Consider the following 16572-nt stretch of genomic DNA (forward strand, 5'->3'; position numbering starts at 1 on the left):
AGAAAGTAAGTCTAAGAATAATGGTGAAAACCATTATCTAGACTGAAGGACAGAAATAGATGTAATATCCAAGTAAAATTCTGCCGTTCCTGTAGTCTTGTGGAATACGCCCATTATTATTTCATTTGAAGCACTAACCATACAGTATGGTACACCACTGTATGTAGTGTTTGAAGTCAACATTTCATAATCCATCGCTGTCATCGATGTTTCCATTCAGCTCTAACAAAAAATGCTGCCTGTTACATATTTTAAGTGCCGCGCGTTTTTAAACTTTTGTTTGCTGTTTTTTATAACAATCAACTGTTGCGAAATAGCTTCAAGTATTTTAAAATTATAAGTAAATATTTTTTGCTTGCCAGTGATGGCTCTTTTCGTGGTGGGATTTCTCTTTGGAAATTCTATACGGTTTGAAAAATGGAATATTTAATACATTTTATTTGGTATATTACGGTAATTTTAAAATGTTAATCCCCACACATTATATTCTCTTGTGACCAATCTTAATTTATGTATTCGCTATGTAATTATAAGAATTTTTCAATTCTACGAAATTCTAAGAATGAATGCTCCGAAACGCAGATCATTTACAGACGAAATTTTATAAATGCTCCCAAAGGAAGTGAAGGAGAATTGGTTTATTGGGAATGGTGGGTTGCCTAAAATATACATATATTTTTAATAAAAGGATGCAGAGGAAGTGCACTAGACCGCCGATTGTTTCCTCTACAACCCGACCTGTTGCCTTGAACGCTATCCGGCTTTCTAAATGCTGTGATAGCGAAATGAATAATGCAGTTGCTGCGATGCAGAATCATGAAACACATGCGGCAATTTTTGCGCTAATTGCAAAAGGCGGAGTCACACGCGGATGCCGAGGCGGCAGGTCGTTGGGCACATCGCACCCGGAGACACCCACATCGCCGTACCCGGAGATCTATGAAGTGGACGATGAGTTCAATCTGCCCGTTTCGGTGGCCCTCCTGCTGCTCATCTCCTACATCCTGGTGGGCTCAGCCGGCTACGTGATGCTGGAGTCCGACTGGGAATTGCTGGACTATTTCTATAACGTCTTCATCTCATTGTCACCAACGGCATTGGCGACCTGGTGCCGACCTGGTCAGCATGATACACCTGATGTACGGCTTGGCCCACACCTCACGAGTTATGGCTTCCATTGGGATTTTATAAAAATAAACGTTCACAATTCCCCTTCAAGTGTCATTTTTTGTTATTACATAAAAATGTAGTTAATATGCAAAAATGTAGTTAGCGTGTAGTTATCATGTAAAGACATTGATTTAGTGGAAATTGTTGTTGACCGTTTTTGTTTAAACCTTATTTTATAAAAAGTCCATTAAAGATGAGAGCTTAAAGTTAACTAATCTTGTAGGAAATTGATTGATCAATCAGATTAAATTATGATTTTAATGCTGGGTGTCCTAGCCAGCTGTCGATATTAAGCCGAATATAAAAACCGAGGAATATAATGGAAATTGAATAAAAATAATTCGTCAATATATCGTCAGTGTTTTGTGACGATTGTTGGTATATTTCTGAGGTCAGACCGTATATCGTATCGTTAAGTTCGCGGTCACACTGGCTGTCATTTTCCGGTCGTTTGTCGCGCGAGTTTGGCGAGTGTGTGAAAAAAAGGTTTTCGTTTAAAATAATCTAAAATTGTGCTGAATCTAAGAGTTTAATTGGCAAGAAATTAACTACACACCACCGACAACATGGCCGATAAAATTGTAGACAGTGAGATGAACGGCGAAGACTTCACCAAGGATGTAACCACCAACGACGTGAGCTCCGAAAATGGTGATGCGGCGGGAGCTGCCGGTTCCACCAACGGCTCAGAACACACATCCGCTGTCTCTAACCAGCGGGATGACGACAGGTATTGAAATAACATATTGGGCCAATCACCGCAGGCAGGGAGCTGATAAATGTAGCAGATCATGTGCCCAACTTCAGTTTCTATTGCCTCCTCCTCCTCTGTTACGTAAATGCGAAGCTAACGTCGTTGGTCGCGTCGGTGGGAGCGGGAGTCGGCGGAGTCTCCACTCTGCCCGCCGCGCTGACCCCTTTGTTTTCGCTCGCGTGCGTGTGTCTGTGTGTGTGCGTGCGACTGTACCTCATTCAGCAGCAGCAGCTATAAGCAGAATATTAATAGAATTTTTTGGAAATTTTGTTTGTAGCCGGGCGTTTATTTTTTGTTCATTCTGTCCTTTTGCTAGCTATGGAAAATTTTGTTTGCTTGCGTTAGGCTTGCACTGCTGTGCACTGCTCGTTTTCTCGCAATTCGGTAACGAGCGATATTTTCATTAGTCAGAGCTCCCAGAACAAAGCCCCGAAACGGTCCCCAATGCCTGACGCATGTGAAGGCCTCGGCTCGGAGCACCCCACGGGAGCACATTTTCCCCCATTTGTGAGGTTATGTTCGCTGTGTGTGGAGCTCTCCCCACGTTGCCTCCACACTCTCGCACTCACACACAAGCACACAGCTGGCTCGCCTTGCCTTTCACTTGCAAAAAACCAAGTTTGTATTTGTCAGAGTATTTGTATTTTTTTTTCGCATTACTCTTTTGTTTAGCCATTCGTTGTTATTTTGTTCGCTCGTTTCCATGCTCTTCCAGTTCTGTACCCAAAATGGCGGCCATAGTGTGTATATGTACAAACACAAGCCCATATGCGTGCGCGAGTGTGTGTATGTATGGATTGTATGTATGTTTTGCATTTTTCACTATTCCCCTTTGCTTGCCGGCTTCGCGCTCTGTTGGCGAGGCATTGCCAGCCGGCGTCAAAACAGTGTTGTTGAGTCGGAAAAAATAAACGAAAATTAACATTTTTGTTGGATATTTCATACGATCCCATATTAAAGTGTGATAAAGATAATCCGATTTGCATCAGGCTGAAGAAGGGTCTTTGTTAACTTTTGTCTTGCGTTTCGTTTACTTCTTGGTTTGTTTATGGTATACATAATTTTTCCATCTATTGAATTGATCATTATAATGCCTAAGTTTAATCTTAAGTCAAGAGGAGACTTTGTATCAACACAACAACAGCCGAGCAGAGGAAATCGGCCCGCAATTGGAAGGAGCGCCCACAAAACATCAAAAATAAAGAAAAACCAATCCAAAACCAAAAACAAATCAAAACAATACATAGCTTTTCCTGTTGTGTTTGAGCGAACTAACCTTGTTCCTCTCCGGCAGGTCTTGAGAGAAGGCTAAACTATTCTCAAGCAAACGCAGTCGAGGCGAGGGCCCGAACGGAAATGGGATTCCCTTGGCCGAGGATTCGGAGCGTGCGCAACGGATGCCCTCACCCCACGCCGATATTGATGTTGATGGTATTTATCTAACCAAAACTAAACAATCAATCAATCAATCAGTCAATAGAACTATGTACACACAAAATTGTCAGCAATTATCTCGATTTCAAATTGGATCACTATAAAATATGTTAAATATCTGTGCCCTGTACAGGAGAGTGTCTTAACGTACATATAACACAATTATTGTTTAAAAAAATATTGATATATCAGAGAAAGAGAGAGACCGAGACCGAGTGAAAGAGACTCGCATTTTTTGTTTGTTATCAAGCTCAGCCGCTGAAAGAGAGAGAGTTAAAGGCAGAAAAAGAAAGTAACGTAAAGCTAAAGCTCTCCCACGATACGGATCGGATTCGAAAACGTGCGCCGACATGCCGATATTGATAGTCTTAAAAGCCTCTAAATTCCTCCGCCGTGATGAGACTAGACTGTTCCAAATTGCCCGAAATCCAATCCGCAGAACCCAGCCGTTTCTGAACTTTGCCGTTTCTGAAGTAACGTACAGCTCGGAATAAATTAAGTATTCTATTTTCTTAACAATTTATAAAACAGACAAATAAAGCAAGTAAAACCAGAATCCAGAATAAAAACCCTTGCATTTTTCTCATATCGAATAAAACTAATTGTTAACTATGTAAAAAAAATACCCAAAACAAAACTAAATATTCACTCTTTGCATATATGTATCTTTCGCTCGTTTGTGTCTCTCGCTCGCTATCGATCGCTCGTCGCACTCTTTCGCTCATTTCCGAGTTTGCAAGTTTTTGATACTATATAATCTCCGATCAGATCTCTGATTGAAAACAGTAATTAAAGCAATTTTCACTTCAAATTTGGTGAGTTTTTTTTATTCGTTTGTATCCTAGCTCTGCCATCAATCTTTTGCAGCCATAAACAAAATGTAAGAAGAGAAATTTTAAAGTAAATCGAAGAAGAAAGTATAAAACACAGCCTATTTCCGTTTTCTGTGCCCCTAGTTGTCCTCAAAAAGATTTCCCCTCCCCTAATTGGTGGAAATACCCCTTAAAGCAATGCCCGACTAAACCGCAATTCTTCTGTACCCTTTCGCAGGAAACTGTTTGTGGGCGGCCTCAGCTGGGAGACGACCGAGAGTGAGTAGAAAGAATATTTTCAATCGGATGCGGCCAGAGTCTGACCCCATGCTCTTGTTCGTGTGCTTGTTGTTTACAGAGGAACTGAGGGACCATTTCGGCAAATTTGGCGAAATCGAGAGCATCAACGTAAAGACAGACCCACAGACCGGACGCTCGAGGGGATTCGCCTTCATCGTATTCACAAACACTGAGGCCATCGATAAGGTGAGCTCTGCCGGCGAGCACATAATTAACAGCAAGAAGGTCGACCCCAAGAAGGCCAAGGCCCGCCACGGCAAGATCTTTGTCGGCGGCCTGACCACAGAAATCAGCGATGAGGAAATCAAAACCTACTTCAGCCAGTTCGGCAACGTAAGTTTCGGCAATGTGGAAAAGTGTTGAATAATGCTGAATGATGATTTTATACTCTAGATTGTTGAGGTTGAGATGCCCTTCGACAAGCAAAAATCGCAGCGCAAAGGCTTCTGCTTCATCACCTTCGATTCGGAGCAGGTGGTCACAGATCTGCTGAAGACGCCCAAACAGAAGATCTCTGGCAAGGAGGTCGACGTGAAGCGTGCCACGCCGAAGCCCGAGAACCAAATGATGGGAATGCGCGGTGGTGCACGCGGTGGAATGCGCGGTGGTCGCGGTGGCTACGGACGCGGTGGTCAGTACAGTCAGAGCACAGCAGATCCATCTGCCATCTGGCATAGATCGCAATGAATTGAACAGTCCTCTAACTGCGTACCGATCTCTCTTTTTCCGCAGGCTACAACAACCAGTGGGACGGCCAGAGCTCGTACTCTGGCTACGGCGGTTATGGCGGCTACGGTGCTGCCGGCGGCTACGGCGACTACTATGCCGGTGGCTATTATAATGGATATGACTACGGTTATGGTAAATACAACAAACAACATAATAATGCTCATAGCAACTATTACAATAACAACACGTCGAGTAACTACCACCAAAACAAGAACAGTAGCAGCAACAACTACCAGCAGTTTTAAGTAGCCACAGTCCACCACAGACAGGCAACACCAATCACAGCAACAACCACCAGATTAATTATCAATTACTTTGCCATAGACCTGAATCGAAATTTCCACGTTGTTGTGTTTCCCAAATCAAACAAAACTGAGAGAAAAACAAAAGCAAAGGCAAAAACAAAAGCAAAAGCAAAAACAAAAACAAAAACATCGTTGTGCTGCATTTATGTGTATGCACGCGTGCACCCCCGTGTACATGTGTGTGGCGGGTGGCGGCCGGGTGCATATACGGTATGCATATGTCCAAGAACAACCAAAAATAAACAAACAACAACAACAACAACAAAAAACAACAACAACAGCAACGTCGCTAAAAACAAGAAAACTTTTTAAAACTAATTGTAAAATTTAATCATATTCAGCGAAGAGTCGAACAGAAAGATTTTCTTCATTTATATAAAAGCAAAAAAATTAGTAATTTTATACACACATTTATATATGTATATCTAAACAACGTATAATTTTAAAAGAATATTTGATGTTTTACATTTTAAAGCGTACTTTTAACGAGCATTCTTCACTTACACGAAACATTTAATTATCAATTATTAGTTGTGTAGCATTTAAACATAAAACTGACGAAGCGTGTGTAAACGATTGTGTTGTTTAAAGAGTGAGAGAGAGCAGGAGATAGAGAGCAGGATGAAGCCAAGTGAAGTGAAGTGAAGTGAAGAGTAGACGTGGCGAGGCGTTTGGGTCGTGGGATCTCCCGATCAGGCGACCCCACATCACACCACACCAAACCGCACCACACTAGACCAGACCGGACCGGACCAGCCAGAGCAGGAAATCCTGCAGCAGCGCGATGTTGATACGAGGTCGCTTTCAACAGACTTTCCAAAGATGACAAATACCTCAAACGCAAAGGCAGCAAACAACAAGACCAAGACCAGACAACAAACAAACAAACAACCAAAACAACAAGCAAAAACACCACACACACACACACACAAACACACCACACCACACCACACAACCACAGACATACACACACGAGAAGCATGTGCCAATTGCGAGTATGTGAAAACTGTGTGAAGTGCCAGCGTTTTTGGCCTTTTGCGCAACTGCAACATGTGCCTTTTAATTGTTAACTAACTGTTATTGTTTGAGCCAACTGAAACCAAAATCAAAACCACACAAACACCAATACCAATACCAATGCCAGACAAACAAACCCACTCCAACTCCCACTCCCACTCCCCTACTCCCCACTCCTACACTCATGCCCGAGCGCACACACACACACACTCCCTTCTCAAAAATATAGTTATTTAATAGTTTTTCCTCTTTGTTTTGTTAAACAAAACACTAAACAACAAACAACCACAACAAGAAGAAGACGAAATACAGCAAGAACAACAGAGACAACAAACAAACAAACAAACAAACAAAAAACGAAACGCGTAATCAAAGCTTTGATTCAATGTCTATTTAAATATATATAGCATATACATATATTTTTAGATACATATTATTATCCCGGCAACGGGATGATATTCACGTTCTTGCAATGCATATGTTTTCGTATGCACATACGTCAATATACCTACCATATATATATATATATATATATATATACATATATTTATATCGAGTATATACGAATGTTATATATATTTATACATACACGTAACATTTAACTATGGTACTATTTTTGATAGTATTACTTTAAGGCAAATCCTTGTAAAAAACAACTACAAAACGGAAGAGTACAACAACGACAGCTCTTGGATCCAGGGGCAAGCCCCGAAGGATCATTCTTTTATTTGCTTTATTTGCATTTTCGCTGCACTTTCTTGACTAAATGTAACTTGCGTAGCGTAGCGTAACGTAACGTAGAGCAACAACGTAACAGACGTATCAAACGTAAACAAACAGCACTCAATTTTAGATCGCGCATTGCGGCATTCTGCACGTTCATACGTCGATTTCAAGAACCACACTGAAACAACAACAAAAACAACAACAACAACAACAACAACAAACAACAACCAAAAAGAAAAGAAAACAACAACTAACTGAACAACAACGACAGCTGATTAGAGAACTTTTCAAACAATCATCAAGTGAAAACTTAACGAAACAAAGCTAAACAAAACAAAACACACTTCGTCAATTTTAGTAATTTTAATTCAAACAATTATACATATATAATTTTCCTTTTATGGTTTTTAAATGTTAAGTCGAGCACACAACCCACACATACTTACGAGCTTTGCTTTGGCAAATGTATATATATATATGTATATTTATACGTATTTGAAGTTCCGAAGATTCCGAAGGCAGAGTCCGGGAAACCGAGTTCTGATGGACATATCAAATATTGTACGCCGATTATATATACATTTGTGCATACATATATATTCATCAATTTTACAACAAATTTGCATGTTTCTCAATGTTTTTAGCAGTTTTCTTTATACAAACAAAAAACAAACGAAAAAACTAAACAAAAATAAGAAAAAAAATATTAACCCCTATCTTAAAAAAACTACCCATACAAATCAAGTTTTTTATACATATTATGCTATATTTTTATTGATTATTATACCGATTATTATCCTGTTTAAATGTGTAAACAATCTTTTGATATAAACAAAATTTTTGTATACCTCTACATATACTTATAGCAATAATTTTGTGCCCCCCTTTAATATTAAATTCCTAACAACAATATATTCTTAATTTCTTTATAATTATCTCTTCCGTTATTCTCTGAAATCTTGAAACTAACCAACAAGCCCCACTAAAGTGCGGGGAAGGACGGCTGCACGGATCCACGGTGCATATTACCGCTTCCGCTTGCACTTCCCCGCAGTTTTACCCCCGATAACTATTTAATTATGTAATGTTACTTTCGTAATTATGATTTTGAGCATATATTTATATACGATGATTGTAATGCCGAATTTTCCGATGTTTCGCCTCACAAAAACGAAAAAGAAAGATCAAAATAATCAAACCAAACCAACCAACCAACCGCAAAAGAACAGTAAAGAAAAGAAAAGAAAAGAAAAGAAAAGAAAGATAATGACCGACCCTTAATGAGGGATAATTAAAACCACCCAAAAGTGAATATCCAAAGCGATCGCCGCCGCGCGTCTGTCTTGTCCAAGCCCCCGTGGCGGTACGATATATTCCCGGTGTCCGAATCGTTGTTGTCTGGCCCAGAGGACAACGACCCACTATCCCAACAACCAAACAACCAAACAACCGAGCAAGCAACCAAGAAAAACAGCACCACAGTGTTATTTTCACTTAACTGTAACGATTTTCATTTTTTACTTAAATCTTCCTTTCTATTAAACTTAAAGCGTATATATTTACAAGTAATTTAGCGTAATTAATATTTGTTTTTAGTGAAATGCATTGAAAAACTCTACAAAAAAAGTAAAACCCAAAGTAATTTACATTTAACGATTTGTCAAGCGATTTCCCGAGACAATTTTTAAGCTAAACCAGTTTTCTTGTTTTTAACAACAACAGCAACAACAACAGCGAACACAAAGAGTAATTATTATAAACATTATATTAACTCGAGTAAAAAGTAAAATTTGTTGACTATTGCATTTGTTTTTGTTTTTCGCAAAACGTTTTCAACGACACTCCAGAATATTCGCGACGAACCACGCATACGCCGCCCCATTTTATCCCCGATCCCGATCCGCCCCCACGTACTCCCCCTTTAAAAGAGAAACTAACGAGAATCAAACAAAATGAGAACACTTTATATATCTTTTTTGCTGAGGTGAGACATTCAAAAGACACACACACAAGAGCAGCAAATGAATTCGCAATCTTTGGCATCATCCAATCAATGATAAATTGTTTATCGAATTGTTAAACAAAGCAAATAACTTGAAATTGAAATGCTGAAATTGTTGTGTGGAAAATGAGGTAAAAATTAAAGATTTTAAAAGAAACATAAATGCATAACGATAACGAGTGCTGTAAGATGAGAGATCGATCGATTGATCGATCGAATGAAGGAGAAGTCCATTGCAATGCATTGTGAAACATGTTAATAAGTCGAAACGAGTCGTGTCGAGTCGAGTCGAGTCGAGTCGGTAACGATAAAGATTATGATACCTAACCAGAATCAGACAACTACAACATCAGTTAACAATATCAACAACAAATCGATCCGCATGTATGTGTGAGCGTCGCCTTGCGCCTGCTCCCCTCCATCGCTCCAGAGCGAGTCGGGAGAGAAGAGAGTAAATTGTTTTTAATTTTTATTTGTGTATCAGCAACAGCCAACAACCACCACAAACCATATTGTACTTTGAGCTACAGCAATAACAAGAAACATTTTAACCATCAATCTTATAATCAAAATCCACAAACGAGAAATGAGCAAATAAAAGAAAAACAAAAAAAAACCAACCAGACAACAATTTTGTGTGTATTTCAGTTGCCTTTCCCTTCCCACTTACCTTTCCTGTCCCGTTCCGTTCCATCCCCGTTGGTCCCTTCTCCGAATCCTGTATTCCGGATTCTGGAGATCTCCTTTCCAGCTCTTGACTTGTGAATTTGAATTGTCTCCCCTCGGCGCGGCGTCGCCCCTCAGTAGCAGCAAATTTTGACCATTCCAATCCGTACCAGAATCCCAAACCGAATCGATCCGATCCCGATCCATATTCTAGACACAGCAAGTTCCACTCCATCCTCTTTCGTTTGTGTCGTCTACACCATTTATAAGCTAAGCTCTGTTTGTGTTTTCATCAATCTTCTATACGAAAAAACAACAAACCACAAACCACCACACCAAACCACTGCAATAACCACGTGGTTGCACCACAAAATATACTCGAAACGAAAGACTATGGCTACGGCGGCGGCTTCGACGGTAATGGCTACGGCGGCGGCGGTGGTGGCAGCTTGGGCGGTCGCGGTGCCGGCGGCCCACGCGGCGGTGGCGGTGGCGGCGGCGGCGGCCCCAAAGGTATAAAATCACAGAAACGCCCAGAACTATCATCCAACTCTTTGCATTTATTCCATCTCCAAGTACTCGTACCTTTTGAACTGTCGAATCCGATCAATTATTTTATGTTTATCGTCTGTAACCCAAGCTCCCGAGTTTTGTTCCATTTTCAGTTGCGTTGCCCCCCATTGCCTGTTCAGAGTTATGTTTCCTAGACATTGTTCTATCCTTTGCGCTATCCCTAGTCTAGCCTTGGTCAAAATTTCTAAACAGTCGCTTGAATCGTTTGGCGTAGTAACAAAACACTTTTATATCCCCTTCCCGTCAGACTTTGAGCATGTGTATTGCCCGAGTGTTAGGGCCGAATGAGATGTACTAATCCCTCGAACCGATTCCTCCATTTCCACAACAGGCGGCGGCGGTGGTGGCGGAGGCGGCAGCTTCAACGGGGGCAAGCAGCGCGGCTCGGGACGCCAGCCCAGGCACCAGCCCTACTAAGCACCGGTCACTGGGCACTCACACTCTCCAGATAACTACAAACTATTTGAATTTTACCTAGTTTAGTTTGTTATGGTGAGTACAAGTCATACATGCCGTACCCCCGGCGAGGCACTTGCTAACCGAAGCTAATTCTTTTTCCGTTGCAGCATTACTACAACCACAACACACCAACCCACTTCTGAGTAAACGCATATATACGCACCTGTATATATGGATATACATTTGAAAAGGGACTGCACGGAGGCAGATCCCTATTCTTATTGCATTAGACGAACTGGCAGACTGGCAGCAGCAGCAGCTACAACCAACAAGCTACATCCTTACACACATGATGTGTAGCACCATTCCAACAACAATTAAATCTACAACCACAACAACACCAGCCGCAACAACACCAGCCGCAACAGGAGCGTCATTAATACATCCCCACCACAAATACGAGTACATAAATACATACATACATAGATAGTTAGGCCTAGAGACATGTAATATTTTCTCAGCAAGTGGCTAATTTTTCATAGCCACACGCTCATTAAGCCGGCAGACCAACCAACCCCCACACCCACCCAAAAGCAACAGCGAAAGCAAAAGCAAGAGCTATCCCTCAAGCCCAAAAGCCTCCCACAAGAAACAGTCGGAACACGTTACTGGAGCCGTGGTGGCCCCCACAAGGTCTGTGCGTCGAAACAAATTCGTTTTTCTAATGTAGTCTCATGTGTTATGCGGGGTAATTGTTTAAAGTGCAGCAGCGACACGAGACAGCTACACGAGGAAATTGTTCAACACATTTTGCAACAAAATACAATACTGTAGAGATAAGTATTTGTTTAACTCTAATTACTGATAACTGTAACATGTAATATTGTAGTAACTATAAACACGAGAAAAAGCAACACAAGAGAGCAATGGAAGTTGACTGGTGGGCAATGGACGAGGGTGGTAGCGTCCTGAATGAATTATAAATTAAGGAACTATTGAACTACATAAACTACGACAACCAACAGATCCACCAAAACACAAAGAACGCGATAACAAACGATTTTCAAGCAGCAAACATACTTCTGTTTAATTCTGTTTCTTGGGTATGTGCATTAGCTTATAGACTACTTGTATATCTATATTTATATACTCCTTGGTGGGGCAGAGCAGATAATATTTTATTAAAAATCAAACTCGAGTTTATTTGCTACCCACAAACGAAAACATAAACAAAAACACGTGCATATGCACATATGCGTGGTACACACAGAACTGTATAATAGATGCCGGAATACTTGTTGAAAGAATTCTCTATATATGTATACATACTTAAACTACTATATTTACAAACCAGATGAGATCGTGTGAAAGAAACGTCCGTAAAGGTAGAAGTAGAGGGATGCGCGGCATTGCGAAATCGCACAGATGAGACGGGCCACAGACTTGGGGTAGGGTAGCATTTTCGGAACAGATTCAGCTTAGGCTAAGACGAATTTGAAAATTGTATAAATATAGTTTCTACCCCCTAAAAATATAAACAAAAACGTTATTCTCTTCCGTCATAACCGTGGGATGAGAGAGGGGGCGGTTTTCAAGCGAATTACATTAATTAAAGAAAAGTAAACTTTATTTTGCTGCGTTTTCTTATATTTATAACACTCGTAACAATCATAATTTTGCACAAACAAAAACGATTACACACTGAGAATTTGGAACATCAGGCTCTCATCAATGATCTCTAATAGTTTCGCTTCACCTGGCCGGTGGTGAAGAGCACGTCCAGAATTTTAAGGAATTCGCGGTAGTTGAACTCGAGGCAGAGGCCACGCTGCATCCCGAAGCACTTGCAGATGGCCTCGAACTCGCGGCTGCTCAGCATCTGGTGCATCTCGCGGACGGTGAGGCCGCGCAGGAACTGGTTCTGGGAGATGGAGCCACAGTTCTCGCGGTCAAAGTCCTTGAAGACCTGGCTCAAGTTCGAAATCTCGTCGGGTTTGCGAGCGAGCTTCATGAGGGCCTGCGAACAAATGGTCCGCTCGTCGAAGCTGAGGAAGCAATCGACGCAGTCCAAGTTGGGCAGGTGCAGTAGAGGAACAGCTGTGACCACCTGGTCGCCAAGACTCGATTCGAGTTGTATGAAGATCTCGTCCAGGGCCTTGCAGAAGTCCCGGTAGCGCACGCACGCCATGCGCCGGGGAGAACGGAAGCTGTGGAGATCGAGAGATAAGGTGAGATTGATGGTTATGGTAGTCACTGGACAGCCTACATGTTGCAAAGAATTGTGGTCTCTTCCTCAGTCAGGATGACGCCTGAGTTGTCCAGGGACCGCTTAAAGTCAGACTCCAGAATCTCGCCCTCGCGGTGACGGTCGTAGTCGGTCATGAAATCGATGACGGCCAGTCCCTTGGTCAGGGCCTGACGCTTGGCACTGGTCAGGATGCGAATAATGGTCTCCTCGCTGGCCTCCTCCTGTTCCAGATTGTCCCGGGCGAATGGCGGACAATCCTGAAGCTGCTGCTTGGTCACCATGCTGGGCATGGCGTACTCGGCTGGATCCACGTCGTCCAGGAACTTGGTGTAATGAAAGCCGAGCTCATTGCCATAGCGATGCAGCACAGCATCGAGCTCCTGATCGGACAGGAGTATGCCATTGGTGCGGAAGATCTGATTGGTCTGGTTGCAGCGCACATGGCCACTATTGAGTCTGGAAAGGGCAGGGCGGATGGGTAAAAAAACCTAGGAATCAGGACTCGAGTCATCCACTCCACTCACTTGTCATAGCTGCGGAAGAAGGGGTGCAGGTATAGGCGACGGTTGCGGATGCGGATGCGTATCTTTGCCATTGCCTCCTCGCACACTTCACGCATGCTCTGCGGGGCCGACTGCCAGTCCACGGCGCCGGGTCGGGGCAGCTCTTGGATGTGGCGCAGCGGCGACTCGACCACGCACTGCGGCATCTTGTCTAGGTTCTTGATGGTGAAGACTACAGAAACAGGGTCAAATAAATTAAAAATTCCCTAGACTACTCTTAACCACTCCCCACCCGTGTCGATCTCATCCACAAAATTGCGCCAACGTACGCGGTTGATGTCCATTGGATCCAGATAGCGATCCACCAGAACAGCCATCTCGCGCTGGGACAGGTACTTGCCCACTCCCATGGTGGACAGGCCGCGCTCGAACTGGTTTTTGGTGATGCTGCCGATGTTCAAGGCGTCGAAGCTCTCCAGGAACTCGGAGGTGCGCACCTGGTTCTTGTAGACGTAGTTCTGTATGCAGAAAATGATGTCGCATTGGCTGCGATTCTTCTTCGGATGATTGCACGCATCCGGAAAGATAGGGTGCACCAGCTTGCAGCCATTGATTGCCGGCAGCTGGGAGAGCTCCAAGTCCACTAGGCGACCTGGGAAGTCCTTAATGATATCCTGAAGAACGGGACCCGATTAAAATGAATAGAATAAAATGTCCCAAAATGCCCCACCTGAGAGTTGTCCAGCAGACGGTGGTCCTTCAGGTAGGCAATTATGTTATCGATGTGCTTGAGGAACGCCACGTAATTAACCAAATAGCCGTCTTTCATATAGCGCCTCAGCAGCAGCAGAAAGTCCGGCTCCGACAGCGGTATCTTCATGAAGTGCAGCACCCGCGAGAAGTGCGACACCGTGACCACGCCCACATTTTGAGCAATCTAGAAGTGAAATAAAATACGTTTTTCCTGGTATAAGGCACAGCGCCGAGGAGCAATCACCAGTTCATAGTCCTGAAAGTACGGCATCAATGGTATGTTCGCCTCCTGAGCAATCTTAAGCAAAATCAGACAGAGCCTGCGTCGATCCTCCGGCTGGGGAATGACATTCACATGCCAGGGATCGTTCCACTCCAGGCCAGTGGCCAGGTCCGTCTTGGCGCTCTTGTGCAGGGCTGCGGGTCAGAGCCGGGTCAGAGCCAGAAAATCATGAACAGGAACCATGCCCAACTCACTTTCGCTGCAGACCACCTTGCAGAACTGGCGATAGGCCACGCGCCCGTCGCGGATTTGGAAGTAGTCGGTGACGTCCCTCAGCTCGGTTTCGGACATGCCGGCCACCTTGCGATACTTTCCCAGCACAGCCGTGAAGATGGGCTCTGTTGGGGTCATAAAAATTACATAAAAAAGGGCAGACCGAAATGTCCCTAGCGGATGTCGTTCTTACCCGATACGAAGCCGCTGCATCCTGGATCCTGCTGCTTCAAATCGGCACAGATGTCAAAGTTATAACGAAAAATAGCACCTTGAATTTTACGACAGGCCCGCCAGACTTGGTTGAGCTCCATATCCTCCTGCAGACGGTTCAAGGGAGATTGGATGGGCAGGCAAATTAGTTGAGCATGTTTAATGTCCGGCACATATGACACGGGCTCGGACATGGACTTGGACTTACCCTGTCATCGCCCTCCTCTATCTTGGTCGTATGCATATTGGCTCAAGTATTGTTAACTGTTTTTTGTATTTTTGTTGAGTACGAAAATTGTGTGAAATACAATCGAAAGTCCCTACGATATAGGTATGTATTTGTGTTTGTATATAAAAGCCAAAGTAACTGAGTGAAACAATGAAGTCAAGGGCCACCTAGCTCGGTCCATATTACAAATTGGATTTCTGCGCTCCGCTGTGTTTGCCTACGTTTCTCCGAGGAGCCGGTTGCACGGCGCAAGGCGCACTTCGTACGGCGCACGCAAGGAAGCTTTGGAGGAGCGCAACACTAATCACTTCCTCCTCGTGCCCGGCCCGGAGACCCCGGAGAGTGGTGAGTGGAAAGCGGAAAGCGGAGTGCTGGCCGAGCGGCGTTCACCGTTCTACAAATCGCTTCCAATCACGCGCTCATTCATCGCCCAGTTTGTCGCAATGCCACCAACACTTTTATTCAATTTTCTATAAATGGCTGGGGGAAAACAGGAGAAAACAAAGAGGAACCGAGAAATGTCAGAGTGATTGGAAAAAACATATCCTGGCATCATCAAATGCAATTTTACTTTATTGGAAAATCGCTGGCCATCCAACCAAGCAAATCGCATCCAAAACCAACCAACAGCGGCGACAAGGGTCTGGCTACCTCGCAGAGCGTGGAGAGCTGGGACTGCAATTGGTAGCGGTGGTGTTGGGTCCATGAACCTCCGGAATACCCCACTGCCGCCCGCCTAACGGCCAGCACGAGTCAAGGTTGATTGGCGACGACAGGTGCACTATACACCTGACCACTTCAAGCCGGTCACTCGGGCCAGTCGGGCCACTCGGGCCACTTCTGGCCACGCGACTAAAAATAACCTGAAGGGCGGTTCTCCGTGGCATTTCTAGTGTTTGGCCAGATGCCCTTTTTGCTCCTGGAGTTCTAACTTCCATGCGGGCACCGCCTTTGCCTCGGTAAATACGTATCACTGAATCGGTTGTGAAAGTAGTTCATTAGGATTGTTCTTCTACACAAATATCCACTATGCTGACAAATGATAAATGCACTCAGTACTCAGTACTCTTTATTCATTATACCTATTGGTTTTCTAAGTAGATGTTTTCTTCATTGAAATTGGTCTTGAAATTGGTCTTATAAATCAATATCTCCTCGCAAGAACTATTATAATTTAACATAAATTCTCCAATTACTTAAATCTAAGAACATATTATTTGTGCGTTTAAAGCGACGAATTTAG

The 16572-nt window shown here is 43.2% G+C and overlaps 2 protein-coding genes across 2 annotated transcripts; one reads left to right on the forward strand and one right to left on the reverse strand.

The window, feature by feature from the left end:
* Nucleotides 1-1651: 1651 nt before the first annotated feature.
* On the forward strand, nt 1652-12436 carry LOC6588504 (RNA-binding protein squid). Its single transcript, XM_026984778.1, has 7 exons — nt 1652-1900; nt 4409-4449; nt 4529-4803; nt 4864-5101; nt 5203-5331; nt 10820-10980; nt 11055-12436. The coding sequence occupies exons 1-6, from the start codon at nt 1737-1739 to the stop codon at nt 10903-10905; spliced, it is 933 nt and encodes a 310-aa protein (XP_026840579.1). The 5' UTR covers nt 1652-1736; the 3' UTR covers nt 10906-10980; nt 11055-12436.
* Nucleotides 12437-12512: 76 nt separating this feature from the next.
* Nucleotides 12513-15381, reverse strand: LOC6587673. The gene is made up of 9 exons (XM_002013124.2): nt 15309-15381; nt 15081-15207; nt 14869-15012; nt 14636-14808; nt 14369-14575; nt 13931-14312; nt 13660-13870; nt 13154-13591; nt 12513-13094 (listed from the first exon to the last, which is right to left on the reverse strand). Exons 1-9 carry the CDS (start codon nt 15342-15344, stop codon nt 12626-12628), a joined length of 2187 nt encoding a protein of 728 aa, XP_002013160.1. The 5' UTR covers nt 15345-15381; the 3' UTR covers nt 12513-12625.
* Between the last annotated feature and the right edge of the window lie 1191 nt (nt 15382-16572).

The sequence above is a fragment of the Drosophila persimilis genome, unplaced genomic scaffold (genome assembly GCF_003286085.1).
Source record: "Drosophila persimilis strain 14011-0111.01,24,50 unplaced genomic scaffold, DperRS2 tig00000000-arrow-pilon, whole genome shotgun sequence".
NCBI classification, from domain to species: Eukaryota; Metazoa; Arthropoda; class Insecta; order Diptera; family Drosophilidae; genus Drosophila; species Drosophila persimilis.

Coding starts and splice junctions, on each gene's coding strand:
- LOC6588504 (XM_026984778.1), top strand. CDS start 1,737: ATGGCCGATAAAATTGTAGACAGTGAGATGAACGGCGAAGACTTCACC. Junction 1,901..4,408: donor AACCAGCGGGATGACGACAG/GTATTGAAATAA, acceptor ACCCTTTCGCAG/GAAACTGTTTGTGGGCGGCC. Junction 5,102..5,202: donor CGGTGGCTACGGACGCGGTG/GTCAGTACAGTC, acceptor CTTTTTCCGCAG/GCTACAACAACCAGTGGGAC.
- LOC6587673 (XM_002013124.2), bottom strand. CDS start 15,344: ATGCATACGACCAAGATAGAGGAGGGCGATGACAGG. Junction 13,871..13,930: donor TGTGGATGAGATCGACACGG/GTGGGGAGTGGT, acceptor CTGTTTCTGTAG/TCTTCACCATCAAGAACCTA. Junction 13,592..13,659: donor TTCTTCCGCAGCTATGACAA/GTGAGTGGAGTG, acceptor TGCCCTTTCCAG/ACTCAATAGTGGCCATGTGC.